General features: G+C 39.0%; 1 protein-coding gene across 3 annotated transcripts in view; it reads left to right on the top strand.

The window, feature by feature from the left end:
- Positions 1–17172, top strand: part of CNTNAP4 (contactin associated protein family member 4) — a 238891-nt gene that overhangs the window by 204421 nt on the left and 17298 nt on the right. For all 3 annotated transcript variants that reach the window (XM_082712185.1, XM_082712184.1, XM_082712186.1), the window contains exons 17-21: positions 150–368; positions 11764–12003; positions 14003–14227; positions 15627–15760; positions 16507–16594. In XM_082712185.1, coding sequence (XP_082568311.1) covers positions 150–368; positions 11764–12003; positions 14003–14227; positions 15627–15760; positions 16507–16594 — 906 coding nt within the window. The remainder of the gene's footprint in view (positions 1–149; positions 369–11763; positions 12004–14002; positions 14228–15626; positions 15761–16506; positions 16595–17172) is intronic.

The raw sequence follows: 17172 nt of genomic DNA, 5'->3' as shown, positions 1-17172 counted from the left end.
GATGCCATCAGGTCCTTCCATAAGATTTAAGCCATCGCCTTTCTGTGTCTTGGTGGCTATGCCCTGGTGCTATATGCCCAAGGGTACTGAGGATTCCAGTGTCCAGCACATGGACTAAGTCAAACAATCTTCATGTCTCCTATTCCCAGCTCCGGCAGTAGTGACCTTTTCATTTGATGTGGGGAATGGGCCTTTCGAAATCTCGGTACAGTCACCAGCGCACTTCAATGACAACCAGTGGCACCACGTCAGGGTGGAAAGGAACATGAAGGAGGCATCTCTTCAAGTGGACCAGCTCTTACCGAAGATGCAGCCTGCTCCCACCGATGGGCACGTCCTCTTACAGCTCAACAGTCAGCTCTTCGTGGGTAAGTTCTGAGGGTAGGCAGTTTGTCACTGAACTAGAGGACGGAAATGCGGAGCTGGGCCAAGATGAAATAATAACAACCGGTAACAGCAGCAAGCCACTATGGACTGAGAGCCCATGTTCCAGGCTCTTGGTTCTTCCTCGTAATCAACCTGTGACACGGGTTAGCCCCATTTTACAGATGAACGGATGGAGGCACAAGGGATTGCAGTGCCTTGCCTCCAGACATCTGCCTAGCAAATGAGATTTAAATCTATGTTGATTTATTCCTAAACCTGGATTCTTAATATTATATAATTGGTTCGAGTTTGGGTTTGTTTGTTTATTTGGTTTTGGTTTTGGTTTTGGTTTTGTTTATTACATTAGCACTTTCAGTGTTTTGTTGAGAGGTGTTTCTCTCCGTTCTCATGGGATTTAAGGAACCCTCCCTGTAGTTCCAGCTAATGCCAAACAGGGACCCCTGTCAAAAAAACAGGCCAATAGAGGAAAAAAAGAAAAGCAGGAGCCATCGATTCTTCCGGTGCTCCTCATTTTGCCCACTGTTCGGATGCCTTCTGAACACTGACCTCACGTTTATTTATATCCAGATATTCCTTTATTGCCTGGATACATTCACTTGGTTTCTATAGACCGGGTACTGGAATCCTTCTGAAAGCGTTTGTTTTATTTTCAGCCTTTGCTAATTACTTCAGAGAACTCATCGACCATTAAGTTCAAGGAGTTATTTCTTACTTGATCACTTCTCATATATTTTGATGTAAATAAGGGCATAGCAGCTCTATAAAGCAGGACAAATGATAAATGATCAGAAATTATATTTCAAGCATTTTTAAGAGTTCTGTTTTAATACAAAATTCAACAGATTCCCTTTATATCTTTTGTTCCTTAATAATCTTGTTTTATTACTCTCACTGCAAAAGAGAAGCCTGTTTGTGACTTACTTGGCTAAGACACATTTGGGATTTCTAATGAATTTATATACTCCTTATTTCTATCATCAATTCTTTCATTCAATAAATAGTTAATGAGCGTCTTCTCTGAGTAGGGCGCTGCTCTAAACGACCTAATCATAATCTTGCAACCACTCAACTGACTTATTGAAGAGTATGGAAATAGTAGGGAGTACTCGGAATACATAACTTTTCTTTTAGTAACATGCTAGAAACTCGGTCGTGAAATTGACATAGATATTTCTCGATATACAAAAACTGAGAAAGGGCTGCAACCAAAGCTATGGCAATTTAAAATCTGTCAGGATCTTGGAAATAGCCTTACTATTCTTGGAAATTGAGAAGGCTGAAACAGTCCTCGAATTTTTCAGTGAAATCTGCTGCAGTTCGCCTGAACGTGAACTTTTATCCTTTGTATGAATTTTAACTTCATAGAAATGAAGTCACTAGATAGTGTGTGTGATAGGAATCCTGGCCTTAATTTGATTTCAGGAAGTTGTAATGGTTAGAAGTACTGTTATTATATCAGAAGACTGGGTTGGAACAGACTTGAGTCTTTCGCCATCAATCCTGTGTTATAATTTTAATAAATATATCTAAGAGATTTCATCTTTATGGTGGCAATTGATTAGGCTTTTGATATTCCCATATGTGTTCGGATCCAAGGACTGCCTTAGTGAACATTTTATAAACTAAAATCTTTAGTATGTTTAAGTCAAGTCACTGAAAACTAGAAAGAAAAGGCAGAAAGATCTCTGAAAAAAATGTTACCTTCACTATTAAGACAAATCTGTTATATAACTCCCTTCTTTTCACTCACAGGTAACCAAGAAAATTGACAATTTGTGATGCTATGGAAAGGACTCTTATTTTTTAAAACGGCGTTGGGATGGGAAGGCCACTGGCTGTGAGAGGCCACATCAGTGTCTTCTTTCTGTCTTTACCTCTTCCCCATGAGTGGGCCCCTGTCTTAGGAAAGGGACCCAACCAAGTTAATAAAAACTATACTTACACAAAAAATATTAATTTATCAATTTGTAACATTACTATCACACAAATCAGAAAAATTTTTAAAATTTCTAGATGATAATACTTTACTGGGGGTTAAATTTTAATTTAAAAGCTTACACTGAATTAGTGCAAAGTAGATAAAAAATCAGTAAAAAAATAAGTAAAAATTAGAACCAATTTAATGTAGCTCCTACTGAGACCAGAAAGGAGCTCTCTGCATTTCTGATAGTATGTTTCAGTGGAAGAGACAAGAGGCAGCAAATAAAAGAGTAAATAGTAAGACAAAATAGATCTTATTTGTCATATAAGTTTTTGATGTAATGCTTATTTTATACATGCATGCACATACGCATATATATATATTTGTGTGTGTGTGTGTGTGTATGTGCAGCTTCAGATAATGGTAAATACTATAAAATGTCAGGAAATAACTTGGGTTGTGGGGGCTTCTACTTGAAGTGGGGTAGTCACGGGAATGCTCTCTGAAGGCCTTACCTTTGAAGAGAGGCCAGAGAAAGCAAAGGAGGGAACTTGTGAACATCTGAAGGGAGAGAATTCCTGGCCGAGGGACCGTACTCAACGTGAAGAGAAGGAGCCTTTGTGGTCGGTAGAGAGAGTCGGTCTGAGGGAAGGCGTGGTGTCAATCATCATCAAGTTATATACTGGGCCTTGTGAGACCATGGGGAGGAATTTGGCTTTTATTCTGAGGTACAGAGGAGTGGCTAGATCTAATGGACATTTTTTATTTGAAGATTTTATTTATTTATTTGACAGATAAAGATCCCAAGTAGGCAGAGAGACAGGCAGAAAGAGAGGAGGAAGCAGGCTCCCCGCTGAGCAGAGAGCCCGATGTGGGGCTCTATCCCAGGACCCTGAGATCATGACCTGATCTCTAAGGCAGAGGCTTGAATCCACTGAGCCACCCAGGCGCCCTAATGGACATTTTCCATGTCTCTCTTGCTGCTGTGAAGAACATGGATTGAGGGAACGGGGTAGAAGCCACCTAGAGCAGTGATCCCCGTGGGAGATGGCAGTGGCAGGGACTGGAGAGGAGATGGTGAAAACCAGCCGTGGGCCATCTTGAAGTGTAGACACACACAACTTGTGCTGGATTGGTTGTTGCTGGTAGTGTGTTACTTCTTATGCCTGCTAATCTTCTTGGGGACAAGGTGCTTCTTGGTAGGTCCCTGGGATCCTCACAACATTTCTCAGTTTTTAATTTCAACTGAAGTTCATGTTTCTCATTCTCTTCCTTTATCATAATTTGTAGGATAATTCAAGCTGTTCCCGGACCCCTCAGTCTGGATTATATACTATAAGCCCTGCAAACCATAGTCCCACCAGACTGCGAAAGACCGCTGGTCGTTCTTCGCAGCCCAGAGAAAATATTTCCCTTTCTCCCTTTTCTTCAGTGAGATCCCACCCACCCACAATGACACACTCCCAAAAAACTGGGCTTCTCTCTTCATATGTTCTGCGCCAGCACACGGTCCGATATCGAAGGAATGCTCTCTTGGGCACTGTTTCCCCGCGTTTGAATACCTTCCGGTATCCGAGAGCCAAATCTGTTCTCTGAGCCACGACTCAGGGATGCCTGGGAGTCTGTGCTCTGATTCAACAAAAATGATCTTCTGGTTCAGATTTTAAAGAGTAATTTCATTCCCCTCACTTGAAAGTTCAAGAGTTTAATTTGTAGTTCACCCTTCCATCTTAAAAATAATTATGGCTAATCAGTATTTTTAAGTATACATAATGACTGTCATTCATTTTGGGGTATCAGGATATAGTGAGATAAATGTAACTGCAAAGAGTGAGTCTATAGTGTAACTTTTACTCCTAAATAATGTTGGAATCCAGACAATGATGGTGATGATAGCTGTAAGTTACACAGAAACACAGTTCTTTATAAACACGGGACCAAACTATAAGACTAAGCTAATGCTAGTCCAAGATAATGTTAGTATCGCAGCACTTAGTAGCTTTTACCAAAAATGTGCCTTCCTTTTTATAAACAAATTTGACAGAAAACATTAACACTTGTGGAATATTTCAAATACCAAATAAAGTTACTTTATAAAACTACAAATATGAAACATAAGAAATTTTGATGATATAGAACTATGTTTCTTTGAGATATATCTGTAACATTTTTACCTATAAGTAAAGTGTTGTGGATATATGCATATATATTCCTTTTTATTTCCTTTATAGTCTCCATCTCACTGTGCTACCACAGCCAGGCCTATGTTGATGATACTTACTGACATTACATTTTTTTGAAATTAAGGATTTTGGTGGTTGCTCAGTAGTGACTAGTGGAATGGGACAACCTGAAAGCATCTGATAAGTTTTCCCAATCGCTGCCTTCAGTCTCTCCCTTAAAAAGCAGTTGTAAAGTGTGTCTGCATTTCAGAGTGAAACTCTGGGGCGAGACTGATGCTTTACCTTCTGAGCAAAATCAGTAAAAAGAAATAGAAGGCATGATTAAAAATGTGATTCAACTGAGCAACAATGATATATGACGATTAAAATAGAAAGAAGAAAATGAGAGTCTCGGAGGTGGAACTAGGTTCATCTATAGCAAAGAATTATAGAACACAACAATCCCTGTAGTTCCAAAGGTTGGAACAATTGTCTTCAGTTAACTAAACTGTAGGATGCCATGCAACGTGAAGGAGTAATAAAATAATGAACATAAAACCTCGTATGAAGAAGTCAAAGCGGTCGACGAGAATGTAATGTGATAAATTAGAACCAGTGAACACCAGTGCAGTGACCATCTCCTCCCCTTCCCCGCTGTCCCAACCATCACATTGCTCTTTGTAATAAAAAAGAAGATTCACCTTGTAGTTGTAGCCCATCTTTCCCCATTCTGGCTTTTAATTATGGCACTGGGTCTTTCCTGACCTTTTCACATTCTTTCACTTCCTCCTTTCTGTATGTGCGTGATTTATGACCCGAGTTGAACAGTCCTATTCAGAGGTGCTATTTATTACTCTAAAAAATAAGTTTAGTGGCATGATGTTAATTGGTGTATTAAACATATGCCCTTGACCCTGTTACACTGAGGACTCAGTGGCGAGAGTCACTGCTGTTATCATTCCCCTGCAAACATTCTCCAACCACGGAAATGATGGAGGGAAAAGAATCAATCATTTTTTTTTTTTTTCCTAAGCTGAAATGTGACAGTGGTCATTTTCTATTTTGGTTTGTAAACTCAGCATTTTTCTTAGAAGCTTCTTAAATTAGCCTTGAATTGATTTTCATTCAACTAGCTCTGCAATTTTTGTTTGCAATCCAAATTCTTTTACTGACAGGTTTTTAAATGGGCCACAGTCCATCGCAGTACTTTGCGACTCGGACCTGGGAGAGAAGAGAGAACTCCTGACATAGACTCAGAAGTCATTTGCATTGCATTTGAATTGCATCAAATCCACAGATGCTTGTTGAGCTTCTAGCCCAGACCATTTCTAATCGCCATACACAAAGGTTAATATTGAGCTCTGAGCTTATGGAAGTTCTGAAGGCTGGTTCTCACCCTCAGTGGCACATGAGTGTCACCCAGGGATCTTTTGGGAAACTGACAATACCAGTAAAAAGATAGATTTATTTCTGGTGGATAGGCTTTCATGGGCTTGTAAAGTTGGATACCACAAATACAGCCTTATACTGGTCCTTCGGTGAACATATGCTTGTATTTCTGTTGGTCTGTACCCTACCAGTGGAATTACTGGGTCATAAGATGGGCATATGTTAAGCATTAGGAGACACTGCCAAATAGCTATTGACTATTTGGATACCCTCCTTATGACGTGGCTATTCAAATCTGTTGCCCATTTTCTATAGGATTGTCTTCTTTAAAAAAAAAAAAAAAAGGTGGGGGAACTGGGTATCTCAGTCAGTTAAATGTCTGACTCTTGATCTCAGCTTAGGTCTTGATCTCACAGTTGTGGTTTCAAGCCACAATTGTGGCTTGAAAAAAAAAAAAAAAGATTTCTAAGAACTCTGTGTGTATTTTGGATTCATTTCAGATACATTTATTCCCAATTTCTTCTCTCTCTTTGGATTGTATTTTCATATGTGTAATGGTGTCTTTTGATGAGCAGGGGTTATTAATTACAATATATTCTAGAATTTGTCTTTTTACTTTTAGTTTACATTTTGTAGGCTAAAATAGTTATGGGAAGAGAATGTCAGAAAGTTTTACATTTGAATATTTTTTATTTCAATCTGATTTTTCTTTTGTTGTAAATACGTTCCCACACACCAAAGCGCAGTGCAATGAAAGCCACATTTCTCTTTCATGCAATCATATCATTTACTTCAATTGTGTTCTTCTCTCCTCCTTGAGATGTCTTTTTCATGATCAGCTTAAGAAGCACTCAGTGTACTTTTGCATGTTTAGTGAGCAAATCTTAGTGACTGTTGACTGAAATCAGAATTCATGTGGGCTCTTTTAGGAGCAGAGACTATGACTCAGACCACTGGCAGTTCATTTCTTTAAAATGTGCCTTAGGTCAAACCAGAGAGGTGCTGTGGCCTTGGCATGTGAGTAAACTAAGTAGACCCACATTTTTCTGTTGGGAGTACCACGAGGGCCTGTTCTCACCACTGACTTTGATTCAGGGACCAGTGCCAGCATTTTCTGCCCTGTGACACTGTTGCTTACTACACTCGCTTCCTTTTCAGCCGTAATAGTTCTTTGAACATGAGGGAGAACAGTCCTCCCCCCTCGACTCTCCTAGGGTCAATGAGGAATATTCCATGATAAAATTATAGCTGGGGTCCAGTCTCACAGCTCTGTACATTTATGTACCATTTCTTCGAGGCTAAGCCATCCCAGGGATGACTGGGTAGGTCAGGATTAAAGATCCAGTACGTAATATAGAGGAGACCATTTTTTCCCTTCAGTCCCCTGACTTGGTCCTGGGCCCAGCCTGCGTGGGCTATCACTTTCCCGTTCCAAATTCCTCTCAGTGGTCAGAGCCTCAGCTGCCTTTCTCTGCCACAGTGCCATGGTCAGGGAGAGCCCCTGTACTCTGCCAGACCCATTTCTATAACTTCAAATTTTAAAGAGAAACGTGGGATCTTGATTTCTTTTTTTTCTAAGGCCCCTGGGCAAATATATAGTTGTTCCCAGTTAATCCTCAATAACATTCAAGCACAGTACCTAAATAATTTGCCATTAAAAAATTAAAGGTGTTCCTGCTTCCAAACCAAAAAAAAAAAAAAAAAAAAAAAATTGGCAAAGGAAAGAGCCAGCTCATATTTCATGACAATAGCATCTGTCACTTAGACTCACTTCCTGAGAGTAATGAACATGATAAAAGGGTTGGAGTCAGTCTCTGTTCATCACCTAGTGCACCTATTAGGTACAGATCCCAGTACTGTTATGTAAGTGAACAGATTTAGTTTTATTCCTTCATGTACGAAGGTTAGGCATGAGTTTCACAGGATACCTAGTGTTTGTGAAGTTCCAGAATTCATTATATCTGATATAGCGTGGCAGGTAAATTGATAGGAAATTAATTGGAAGACAGTTCCAAACATAATAGCTCAGTGGAAACATCCAGAATCAATTAATCAAACTGTAGCTCATTTTAATTGGACCTACTCTAACCCTGAAAAGTCGTTGGAATCTTTAATTAAGCTTTCAAGCTGAATACTGTTTACACTGGCTGTGTTCTCCAGGATAGTTCTTCTTAAAATAAGAAGTTATTAACTTGAAACCTAATGGAAAAGCAAAAATCCTCAACACATGTGTGACATATATGTTTATGTTTAATTAGACATTTTTTCCTGAATATTTTAAAAGCATAGTCTAAAACTATTTGATTAAAGGGGCGCCTGGGTGGCTCAGTCGGTTAAGGGTCTGCCTTCGGCTCAGGTCATGATCTCTGGGTCCTGGGATTGAGCCCCATGTCGGGCTCCCTGCTCAGTGGGGAGCCTGCTTCCTGCCCCCTCTTTCTGCTCCCCTCTCCCCCCTCATGCTCCTCATGCTCTCTCGTGCGCTCTCTCTCTCAAATAAATAAAATCTTTAAAAAAATACTCTGATTAGGTAAACATTAATTCTTCACAAGTACACAATTCAGAAATCCTGTTTGCAAGGCTGGGTTTTGATTTTCTTCTCACTATTACAAATATATGTATTTCATACATGTATGTGGGTTTTTTTTTTCTTTAATATCCCCATCTTCTAAACCTCTCGTCTACCAGGTGCCTATTTCTGCCATTAACATCGTGTGTTTCCCTGTCCACGTCTACCACTAGACCATGAGCTCTATGAGGGCACATCAGGGTAATTCTGTACCTCACATGTCAGACACCATGCCCAGCGAGGAACTCCTAAGTAGAGCTTCTAGAACTGAAATGCTATTCAACCCAAAATGATCTAAGGAATAGAAGAAAATGAAAATGATCTTTTTTGACCATGTTTTGGTGTGGAGACACACTTTGCAATAAAAAGCCCACCGTAGGTTCTTGCCCTTTCCTGCCTGTAACTGAGTGGGTTTATTTTAGTATTTCCTCAGCTGTGCCTATGGGCTTGTCTCTGGAATTCCCTATGCCTCTAGCTCCTCATCATCTAGAACAAAGTAAAATAAATAAGAATAAACAAGCTGGGGCAGATAAAAAGGAATTGTATTCAGCTTTTGGATTCCCATGCTATTTAGTTATTATGATGTCACTGGCAAAAGGAGTTCAACTGCTAAAGCAGAGAGACTTGCTGCTTCAGAGTGATAAATGCTTACTGGGCCATGATGTAACATTACTGTTACAGGATGATAACGTTATTTTAAATCATGATATATCATGATTTGAAGTACTATAACATGAAATAAATGATATACACCAGGAATCCACCTGTAATTCAGTCTTTCCAGCACCTGGCCCTCTTCCAAAGAGTTTCCGGGCCAAAGCTAAAAGCAAGACTGTGGGCTTCCTTACTCAACAAAGAAAACTCCAGCAAGGACGCTAAGAGAATTTGGTCAAAGTCTTAACTCTGAGCTCTCGATATTCTATTGAGGTGAGTTGGCAAAGTGTGAGAATAAGGAGGCCTGAAGCTAAGGTGAGTATCAGTTTAGATGTGGCAGGAAAAGAAGGGTCCTGAGAAGAAGGGGAGAAGAGAGACTTCTGGAATGGAAGGGGACAGAGTAGATGTAGGAGGAAGGAGACAAGAATATTGTCAGCTATTCTGAGACTCTGGGATGAGATGAACTCCTGGCTCCCTGCCATGCCTACGTAAACTGGAACTGGACCATGTCTGGTTCCATATCATGCTGCATCTGGATTTATAAATAGAAAATATGACTTCATTGTATTTGAATCATAGAAGAGGCACAAATTATGTCAGCTGAAGCAATTTCAATACACAAAATTTAAGTACAGGTGCCTGAATGGGGACCCTTATGTCTATGAATCTGAATTATAAATACCATTAGTGAAATGAGTCCAGAATTCTTAGAAATTCTTTTAGTTTTCCCTTCATGGTATTTCATTATTCAAAAATGTAGACTTAATGGATTCAGAAACATTGCTTGGGTTTTATCCTCATTCTCAGGCTCAGAGGCCCAGACTACCCTCTGTGGCCAATAGTGTTCCCTCTTTGAAGCACCAAGCACCCAGCTCCACCCTGCCTCCACCTGCCCCCAGCATAATCCAATTTAAGGAGCCAGTGTGTTAACTGATTATTAATAATCAGTCATTAATGTCAATTGCTGATCAATTAGTTAAGATTGTAAATAGTTACTGCATAGCTCTTCTGCGTCAGACACAGTTCTGTGTGCTGATATATGCTGATAATACACAAAGTCAGTTGGTAAAATGTAAAACCTGGTGGACGGTGACAAAGGTCTATTTACGTAGGGTTTTTCTGGCCAACTCTTGGCTCTGAAGTTTAAAAAACCCCAAATATGTTTAATCTCTGAGGATAAGAAGATGTTAAGCCATGTAGGCCAGATGCAGAGTGCGCTACGTGAAGTGGTAGAGGAGGGAGCCGCATGTCCTAGGAAGAGACAGTCTGTACAGAGCAGGTCTAAGATCTGGAGGTGAGACCGTATCATCTGTTCAGCGACAAAGCTCTGTTTTAGAGGACCCATAACCATCTGACACCTCTAAGTAGAATCACTTGGACTATTTAGATTAGAGTACTACTTTCCCACTTCAGGTTCTGAGTATTAACGTATGGTGTTCTGGACACGTGGTGAAGATCCTCTTAGAGCTTACATGCTAATCAGGATCGTGCTGATGAAATGTGGGGTCAAGGGACTGCCTGAATAAGATCCGCATTCCAGGTTGATTGTTTATTGTTTCAATTCCCAGCCCTTATTTCGGGCCCACAGAATCAGTATTTCTTGGAGCAAGTCTGTATTTTTACGAAGGCTTCCATGTGACACTCATATTCCTTAAGGTGTGAGAGCCTCTGCCTTAGAACTGCAGGGTCTGATTCCACTCAGACACTGTAAACCTCTGCAGGGGTCACTTGACAAGTCATATTGTCAGGTATTAGCCAATAAGTGCTACATCACTGTCTCTCCATCAACCCCCTCTCCCCAGTTTGCTGAGAATCTTTCTGAGCTTACATTAATCCACACTGGACCAGTATTGAGAAAAAATGCACTGGGAAGTATGGCAGACAAACACAAGTAATCTCAGTAACCTCGATTTTGATGGAAGAATAACGACCAAAGACGACATCGGTGCGTAGTCATCAGAAGAACTCAAGGAGTCTTTCGTAATGCTCAATAAGTCAACAGCACACCAGCTGTTTCAGTATGAAGAATTCGCCACACTTACCCACAAATATATGCTGATTTAAAATTGTGCAAAAAAAAAAAAAAAACCAAAAAAATCTTCTACATAAGACTATCAATCCATTAACTGTTATTTTGCATGAGACTAAGATATAGCCTTATTCTGTTCTTTGAAGTAGTTCTTTTTTTTTTTTAAGATTTTTTATTTATTAGACAGACCACAAGTAGGCAGAGAAGCAGGCAGAGAGAGAGGAGGAAGCAGGCTCCCTGCGGAGCAGAGAGCCCGATGCGAGGCTCGATCCCAGGACCCTGGGATCATGACCTGAGCCGAAGGCAGAGGCTTTAACCACTGAGCCACCCAGGCGCCCTGTTCTTTGAAAGAAACTAAAAACAACAACCAAGAAAACCACCTCTCCGATTTACATTTTAATAAATCCTTTTTAGAAAACCAATATGTAACAATTCAACCTTGGGAAAAAATTGAGTTCTCATTTTTATCTTCTTGAATTTTCTCAATATTCTGTCACAAATTGTGTTCCTTAAATTTATTGGCTCATCTGGTTTTGCCCATTCCCTGTAAGGCCACAGCGTTGGTCCTTCTTTGTGAGGTCTCAGTTTTATCTGGTCCTGAATCCTGAATAAAACATGGAGGAACATGTTTCCATTCACCGTATTTCCCTCTTAGGTGGAACAGCCACCAGACAGAGGGGCTTTCTGGGCTGCATTCGGTCTCTGCAGCTGAACGGAGTGTCCCTGGACCTGGAAGAAAGAGCTAAGGTGACACCCGGAGTGGAGCCGGGTTGTAGAGGGCACTGCAGCAGCTACGGAAAGTTGTGTCAGAATGGAGGGAAATGCAGAGAAAAGCTCAGCGGGTTCTCTTGTGACTGCACCTTCTCTGCGTATGCAGGGCCTTTCTGTTCCAAAGGTAAGTATGGCATGGGGTATCCAGTGTGAAGAAAACATCTTGTCGTCATTTTCTGGGTAGCTAATTTGAAAGAGAAATAGTTCCATTTCTGATTTTTTTTTTCTTCAAATTACCCGTTTCATGCTAATCCCATTTCATTTCTTGGATATTTGCCTCATTTCTTAAAAAACTAGTATCTATTAATAATAAAGCCTCTCAAGTTGCCTCAGATGTCTTAAAGTATTGGCTGCTTCATCTACTTTTTTCTATCTAATGTTGATGCTCTTAAGGATTATAGCTGTCAACAACCTGTCCCATGGGGCAGCTATTTTAAAATCTTTAAAGGCATTATTGTTGTTTTTGATGAAGATAGTCAACCATGAAAAGAGACTTAGGAAGTATTGTGTTTTGGTTTTTGCCAAACAAATATTTTTTCCAAGAATAAAAATAACTTTTCCATTAAATATGCATGTGTAACAAAATAGAGATACTCCAGCATTTTTCTCTATGATGTGGGCAATATCTGTGAAGTAAAATAGTGGAATGTTTTTCAGTTTGTCTTGTTCACAGACCTATGTCATGGAAGAAAGGAACATCTGAGTGTAGTATTAAGTGTTCTGGACGGACTTCTCTGAATACACAAACATTTGTTATGCTTTCATAGTTGCTCCTAGAAAACTGCCATCATGTTTAATTCAGTTGCTTTATTTGAGTGTGTCTGGGCTACTGAACCTTTTCCTGAAGGAGGCTAACAAAAATTGCCTCCAAATTGAAGCAATTCCTGCTTTGCAAAGAAAGCCCTTGGGATTATTTCATGGAAAGTGGGTTAAAAGTCATGTACTTTTTTATCAGAACTAAGTTATAATTTCAAGTCAACCTCTAATAATAACTCACACACCACTGCTCTCATTCTAGGAGGCTGTTCACAGTTAGAGTTAGAGGGCGCCTGGGTAGCTTAGTGCACTTAGTGCCTGACTCTTGGTCTTGGCCTGGGTCTCAATCTCAGTCAGGTTTTGATCTCAGGTCATGAGTTCTAAACAAAGTGAGAACAAAGACCACATCTTCCCAAGAACGTGTCTTTACTTTTTGAATCTGAATGATTTCTAGTTCAGCTTGCTAACTGCAATCAAGAATACTACTCTGCATCTGTGTATCGTTGCATACAAAAAGTGTGTTGCACATAATAAAAATAATAAAACAAGCAAACAAAAACACTCTTCAAGTGCCGAGGGAATGGAAATGTTGCTGTGTCACCCCGCGAGCATCATTTACAGCTCACGTTCCACAACTGGTTCCACTTTATAGTAATGGAGAGAAGTAGAGTTCAAGGATCCAACTCTAATTATTCCTCCAGTATCCTCCTCATTTTCATACATAGATAAAAAATATGTGGTGTGTGTGCATGCACATGCATGTGTGTGTGAATTTGGGATATTTGTCTCATATAAGTAAAATACTACACTTTTGTAAAACTAAAAGAGGCTGGATAGTTCCTTGTGTTGATCACTGCTGCACAGATGCTGCTGCCCTCTCTTACATGAACGCTGGACTTAGCTTCTTTTCATAAGGCACAATAAATAGGGGAAAGTGTTTAGGTAAAAAGGAACATTTCTGCCTGTTGATCCTGGAAGGTAAGAGGACCCCTCAAACTTCCTTCCTGTTACAGGAAGACTAGTGTATTCTATCTACAGAATAATAGATGGGACTAAAAATTTAAATAAGAAAATGGTTGGCAAGAGAGAAAAAAGCCAAAAATCCTGGTTTTATGTCTGAAGTCAGAGTGGAGGACGTTACGCTTTCAATTATAAGGTTAACTAGCAAATTAATTACATATAATTCTAACATAAAGCCATTTCAAGGACCATCATAAAAGTTCTATTAACTTTCTGTGTTATTTAGTTCTGGTTTGGAGCTATTTGTTTTATCTATACAATTTGTTGTTTTTAATTAAAAACATCAATATAACTGAAACAAGATCCTTGTACTTAATTTTTAACATAAAATGTGTGTATCATTTCAGAGATTTCTGCATATTTTGGATCTGGCTCATCTGTGATTTACAATTTTCAAGAAAATTATTCCTTAAATAAAAATTCCAGCTCCCACGCTGCTTCATTTCATGGCGATATGAAGCTGAGCAGAGAAATGATCAAATTTAGCTTTCGAACAACACGAGCACCAAGCTTACTGCTTTATGTGAGCTCCTTTTATAAAGAATACCTTTCAGTTATCATTGCCAAAAATGGTGAGTGCTTTTTTGATGAGAGAGAAAGAGAAAATTGAATTAGAACATTAGATTAGTAATAATAGGGATTGTTCTCGTGTTCTTGCCTCTCAAACTACAAACAGGAAGAAAAGTGTGCCTGTTTTTTGTATTCAATTTTGTTTTTCAGTACTATCCTATAAATTTAATCTAAGAGGACTATTTAACATTTTAAGATAGCTTTAGCTTGTAATTTTAGTAATTTCACATATTCAGTGTTCATTTTTTATTTCTGTAAAATACTTACCATATTTTATTATTGCTAGAAGCTCTTTACTATTCCGTATAAGATCAGTCTCAATTTTATGGTTCATTTTGAAAGAAGATGCCTATTTGTATATAGTAAATACTTCCTCCAATTAAAAGGAGAGAGATTTTGAGGGAATGTTAACAACCTAACATTATATATAGGAGAAGATCCACAAAGTAATCTGTTGGTTCTAACGGTCAGCAATGAAATTGTCATGGGAAATGTTGGTACATCAGTGCAGGGCAAGGGCTTGTGGATCAGGACATGTGTATATTACAGAAGCCTTGTCACTGCTGATGTTTTTTTCTCCTCTCTATATTTTTATTAAAGATAAAAATTCCATAGATAAATTATCTGAGTGGGGAAAATAAGTTTATAAACTTGAATGTATCATTTAAACTCAAATAAATATGGCCCAAGGGCACAGAACACTAAAATAAAAATAATATTGTTAAATAAGTATATTTACCTTCACTGTCTATCTTTTGAGCTTGAAGCTTATCTATACATTAGGATATTTCCTTGGCTAAATTGGAGCTACCTTGTGAAATAAATTGGCATCTTTGCAGGCAGCTAAGTGAGATACTAATTCTCTTGGTAAGTTTGGCCAAAAACCATTGATTTCATCCTAATCTCATTCCAAAATCTATGACTGTGACCATGTGGAAATATTTTTCATCTTTAGTAAAACTCCATTTGCTTATAAAAATTCCATTAATCAGTTGCATTTTAGGAGTGGCAGATGTATATTTTTTCAAAGATGAGATTATGGAAGCACTTAATGCAATATTCCACAACAGTCTGGCATTTCATAGTATACGAAGGTGTGTTTTTTAAGTTAGAGGCTAGTATAGAGATTTGCTTATGCTTAACTGCATATCTGACTTCTAGGGGAAAAGTTGAAGATTTGCAGGAAAGACTACTTATTGGCAACATCCTTGGTCTTGATCTTGAAAATAGTGCAATTTAACATAGAAGCTGACTTCTAAGAATTATGAGGGAAGGAGACCTCCAATAAGCTACTGTGAATTTCCCACCAAAAACTGAAAGCTAAAATGAATACTAAGTTTTTAAAAGTAGCTTTTAAACTAGAATTTTAACTAAAAAGATCACTTCTCTTCCCTACTTTAGGAAGTTTGCAGATCAGGTACAAGCTAAATAGATATCAAGAACCTGATGTCGTTAACTTTGATTTCAAAAACATGGCGGATGGACAGCTTCACCATGTAGAGATTAACAGAGAAGAAGGAGTGGTCTTCGTAGAGGTAATATAATAAATTCAAGAGAATTAGTGGTTACCATTACGATTGCCCAGCATGAAAGACTGTCGGCAGAATTATGATAATGAATAGATTGAAGATGTCCTTCCAGTGTTGCTCCTGCACAGACCATAGACAGACTGCCAAATGTGGTCTAGTTTTTGAAAGGATAAAGATTCTGTCCAAGATATGATTAATATTTGATACCCAAAATGCCACATTTTCCTCATTTATTTTACATCGTTCAGGGGGGAAAGCTGTCTATTTTATCATACATACAACTAGTAAAGAGCTATTACTACTCTCATGAAACAAATAGAATTGTTCATTCTACCAGTTTTTAAAGAAAAGCACGAAAGTTTTGGACCTCTACACAGAGGAAGATGTCTTAGCTGAATGACTCAAGTGAAAATACCAACCTTGGTAAAAGTTTCAAGGTGAAAAAACTCATATCTTGGTTTTTTTTTTTTTTAAGCTTTATGAACTTTGGATTTCTCATATACTATAGAAAATTACAATGCTGTAAGGGGGTAGAAGATGGGGCGCACTGCTATCTGGGGGTAGAGAGGAGGTTTAGAAAATGTCATTCACCTTTGTAAATGGCTCTTTAAATTTTGTTTTTTATAATCTCTGGGGCCATACTAACAATTGCCTATTTTACCATTTTTCTTTTGTCTTCTGTGGATTTTTGTCCTCTTCCCAACAAAATGGCATCCATCTGGCTGTTTGTACCTCATGTGACAATTCTATAGATCGATGATCATGCAAAGAGACAAGTCCACCTGTCATCAGGTACAGAATTCAGTGCCATCAGGTCTCTTGTACTGGGCAGGATTTTAGGTAAGTAAGGGCATGATGCTCCCCTAATCGTGACACAAAAAGATCAGAAGAGTCATAGTCCAAGTGTACGCACATGCACACAGGCCACACACAAACTGATCACGCCAAAAGAAATGCCCTGTTTTATTTTGAGGACAAAATGAGTGATAATCGAGGCAAAACCAGTAACTTCTCAGGGGTTTATGTAACTGTGTGCAGGGACTTCCTGCTGAGCAGGCATGGTCCTTTGACAAAAATGCCACTGTGGTCTCCACGTAATGAAACATGATATTGTTCTCACACTTCAAAAATATCAAACAATAAAGGTAGAAATAACAGACTATGTATCAATCACCTGCCAAATACACAGGCTGTCATCTAATGATCAAACCAGGACTAGACCTAAGAGAGAAGGGAGGGGAGAGCAGGGGCTTTTCTTCCAGGTTTGTGAATCTGTTTTAGGTGCTTGCTTGGATCCTCTTTGCTTTGTTGAAAGGTGGTAGTAGCTCGCCGCTCTGGCTGGAACCCTGTGTCTACTTAAATGTCTTGTGGTTATTATTTATATCCACCAATTCCTTCTGATAGAAGCATACCCTTGC

Source organism: Mustela nivalis (assembly GCF_964662115.1).
Source record: "Mustela nivalis genome assembly, chromosome: 18".
NCBI lineage: Eukaryota > Metazoa > Chordata > Mammalia > Carnivora > Mustelidae > Mustela > Mustela nivalis.
The sequence above is the reverse complement of the archived record's forward strand: the minus strand, read 5'-3'. Positions and strand labels throughout refer to the sequence as shown.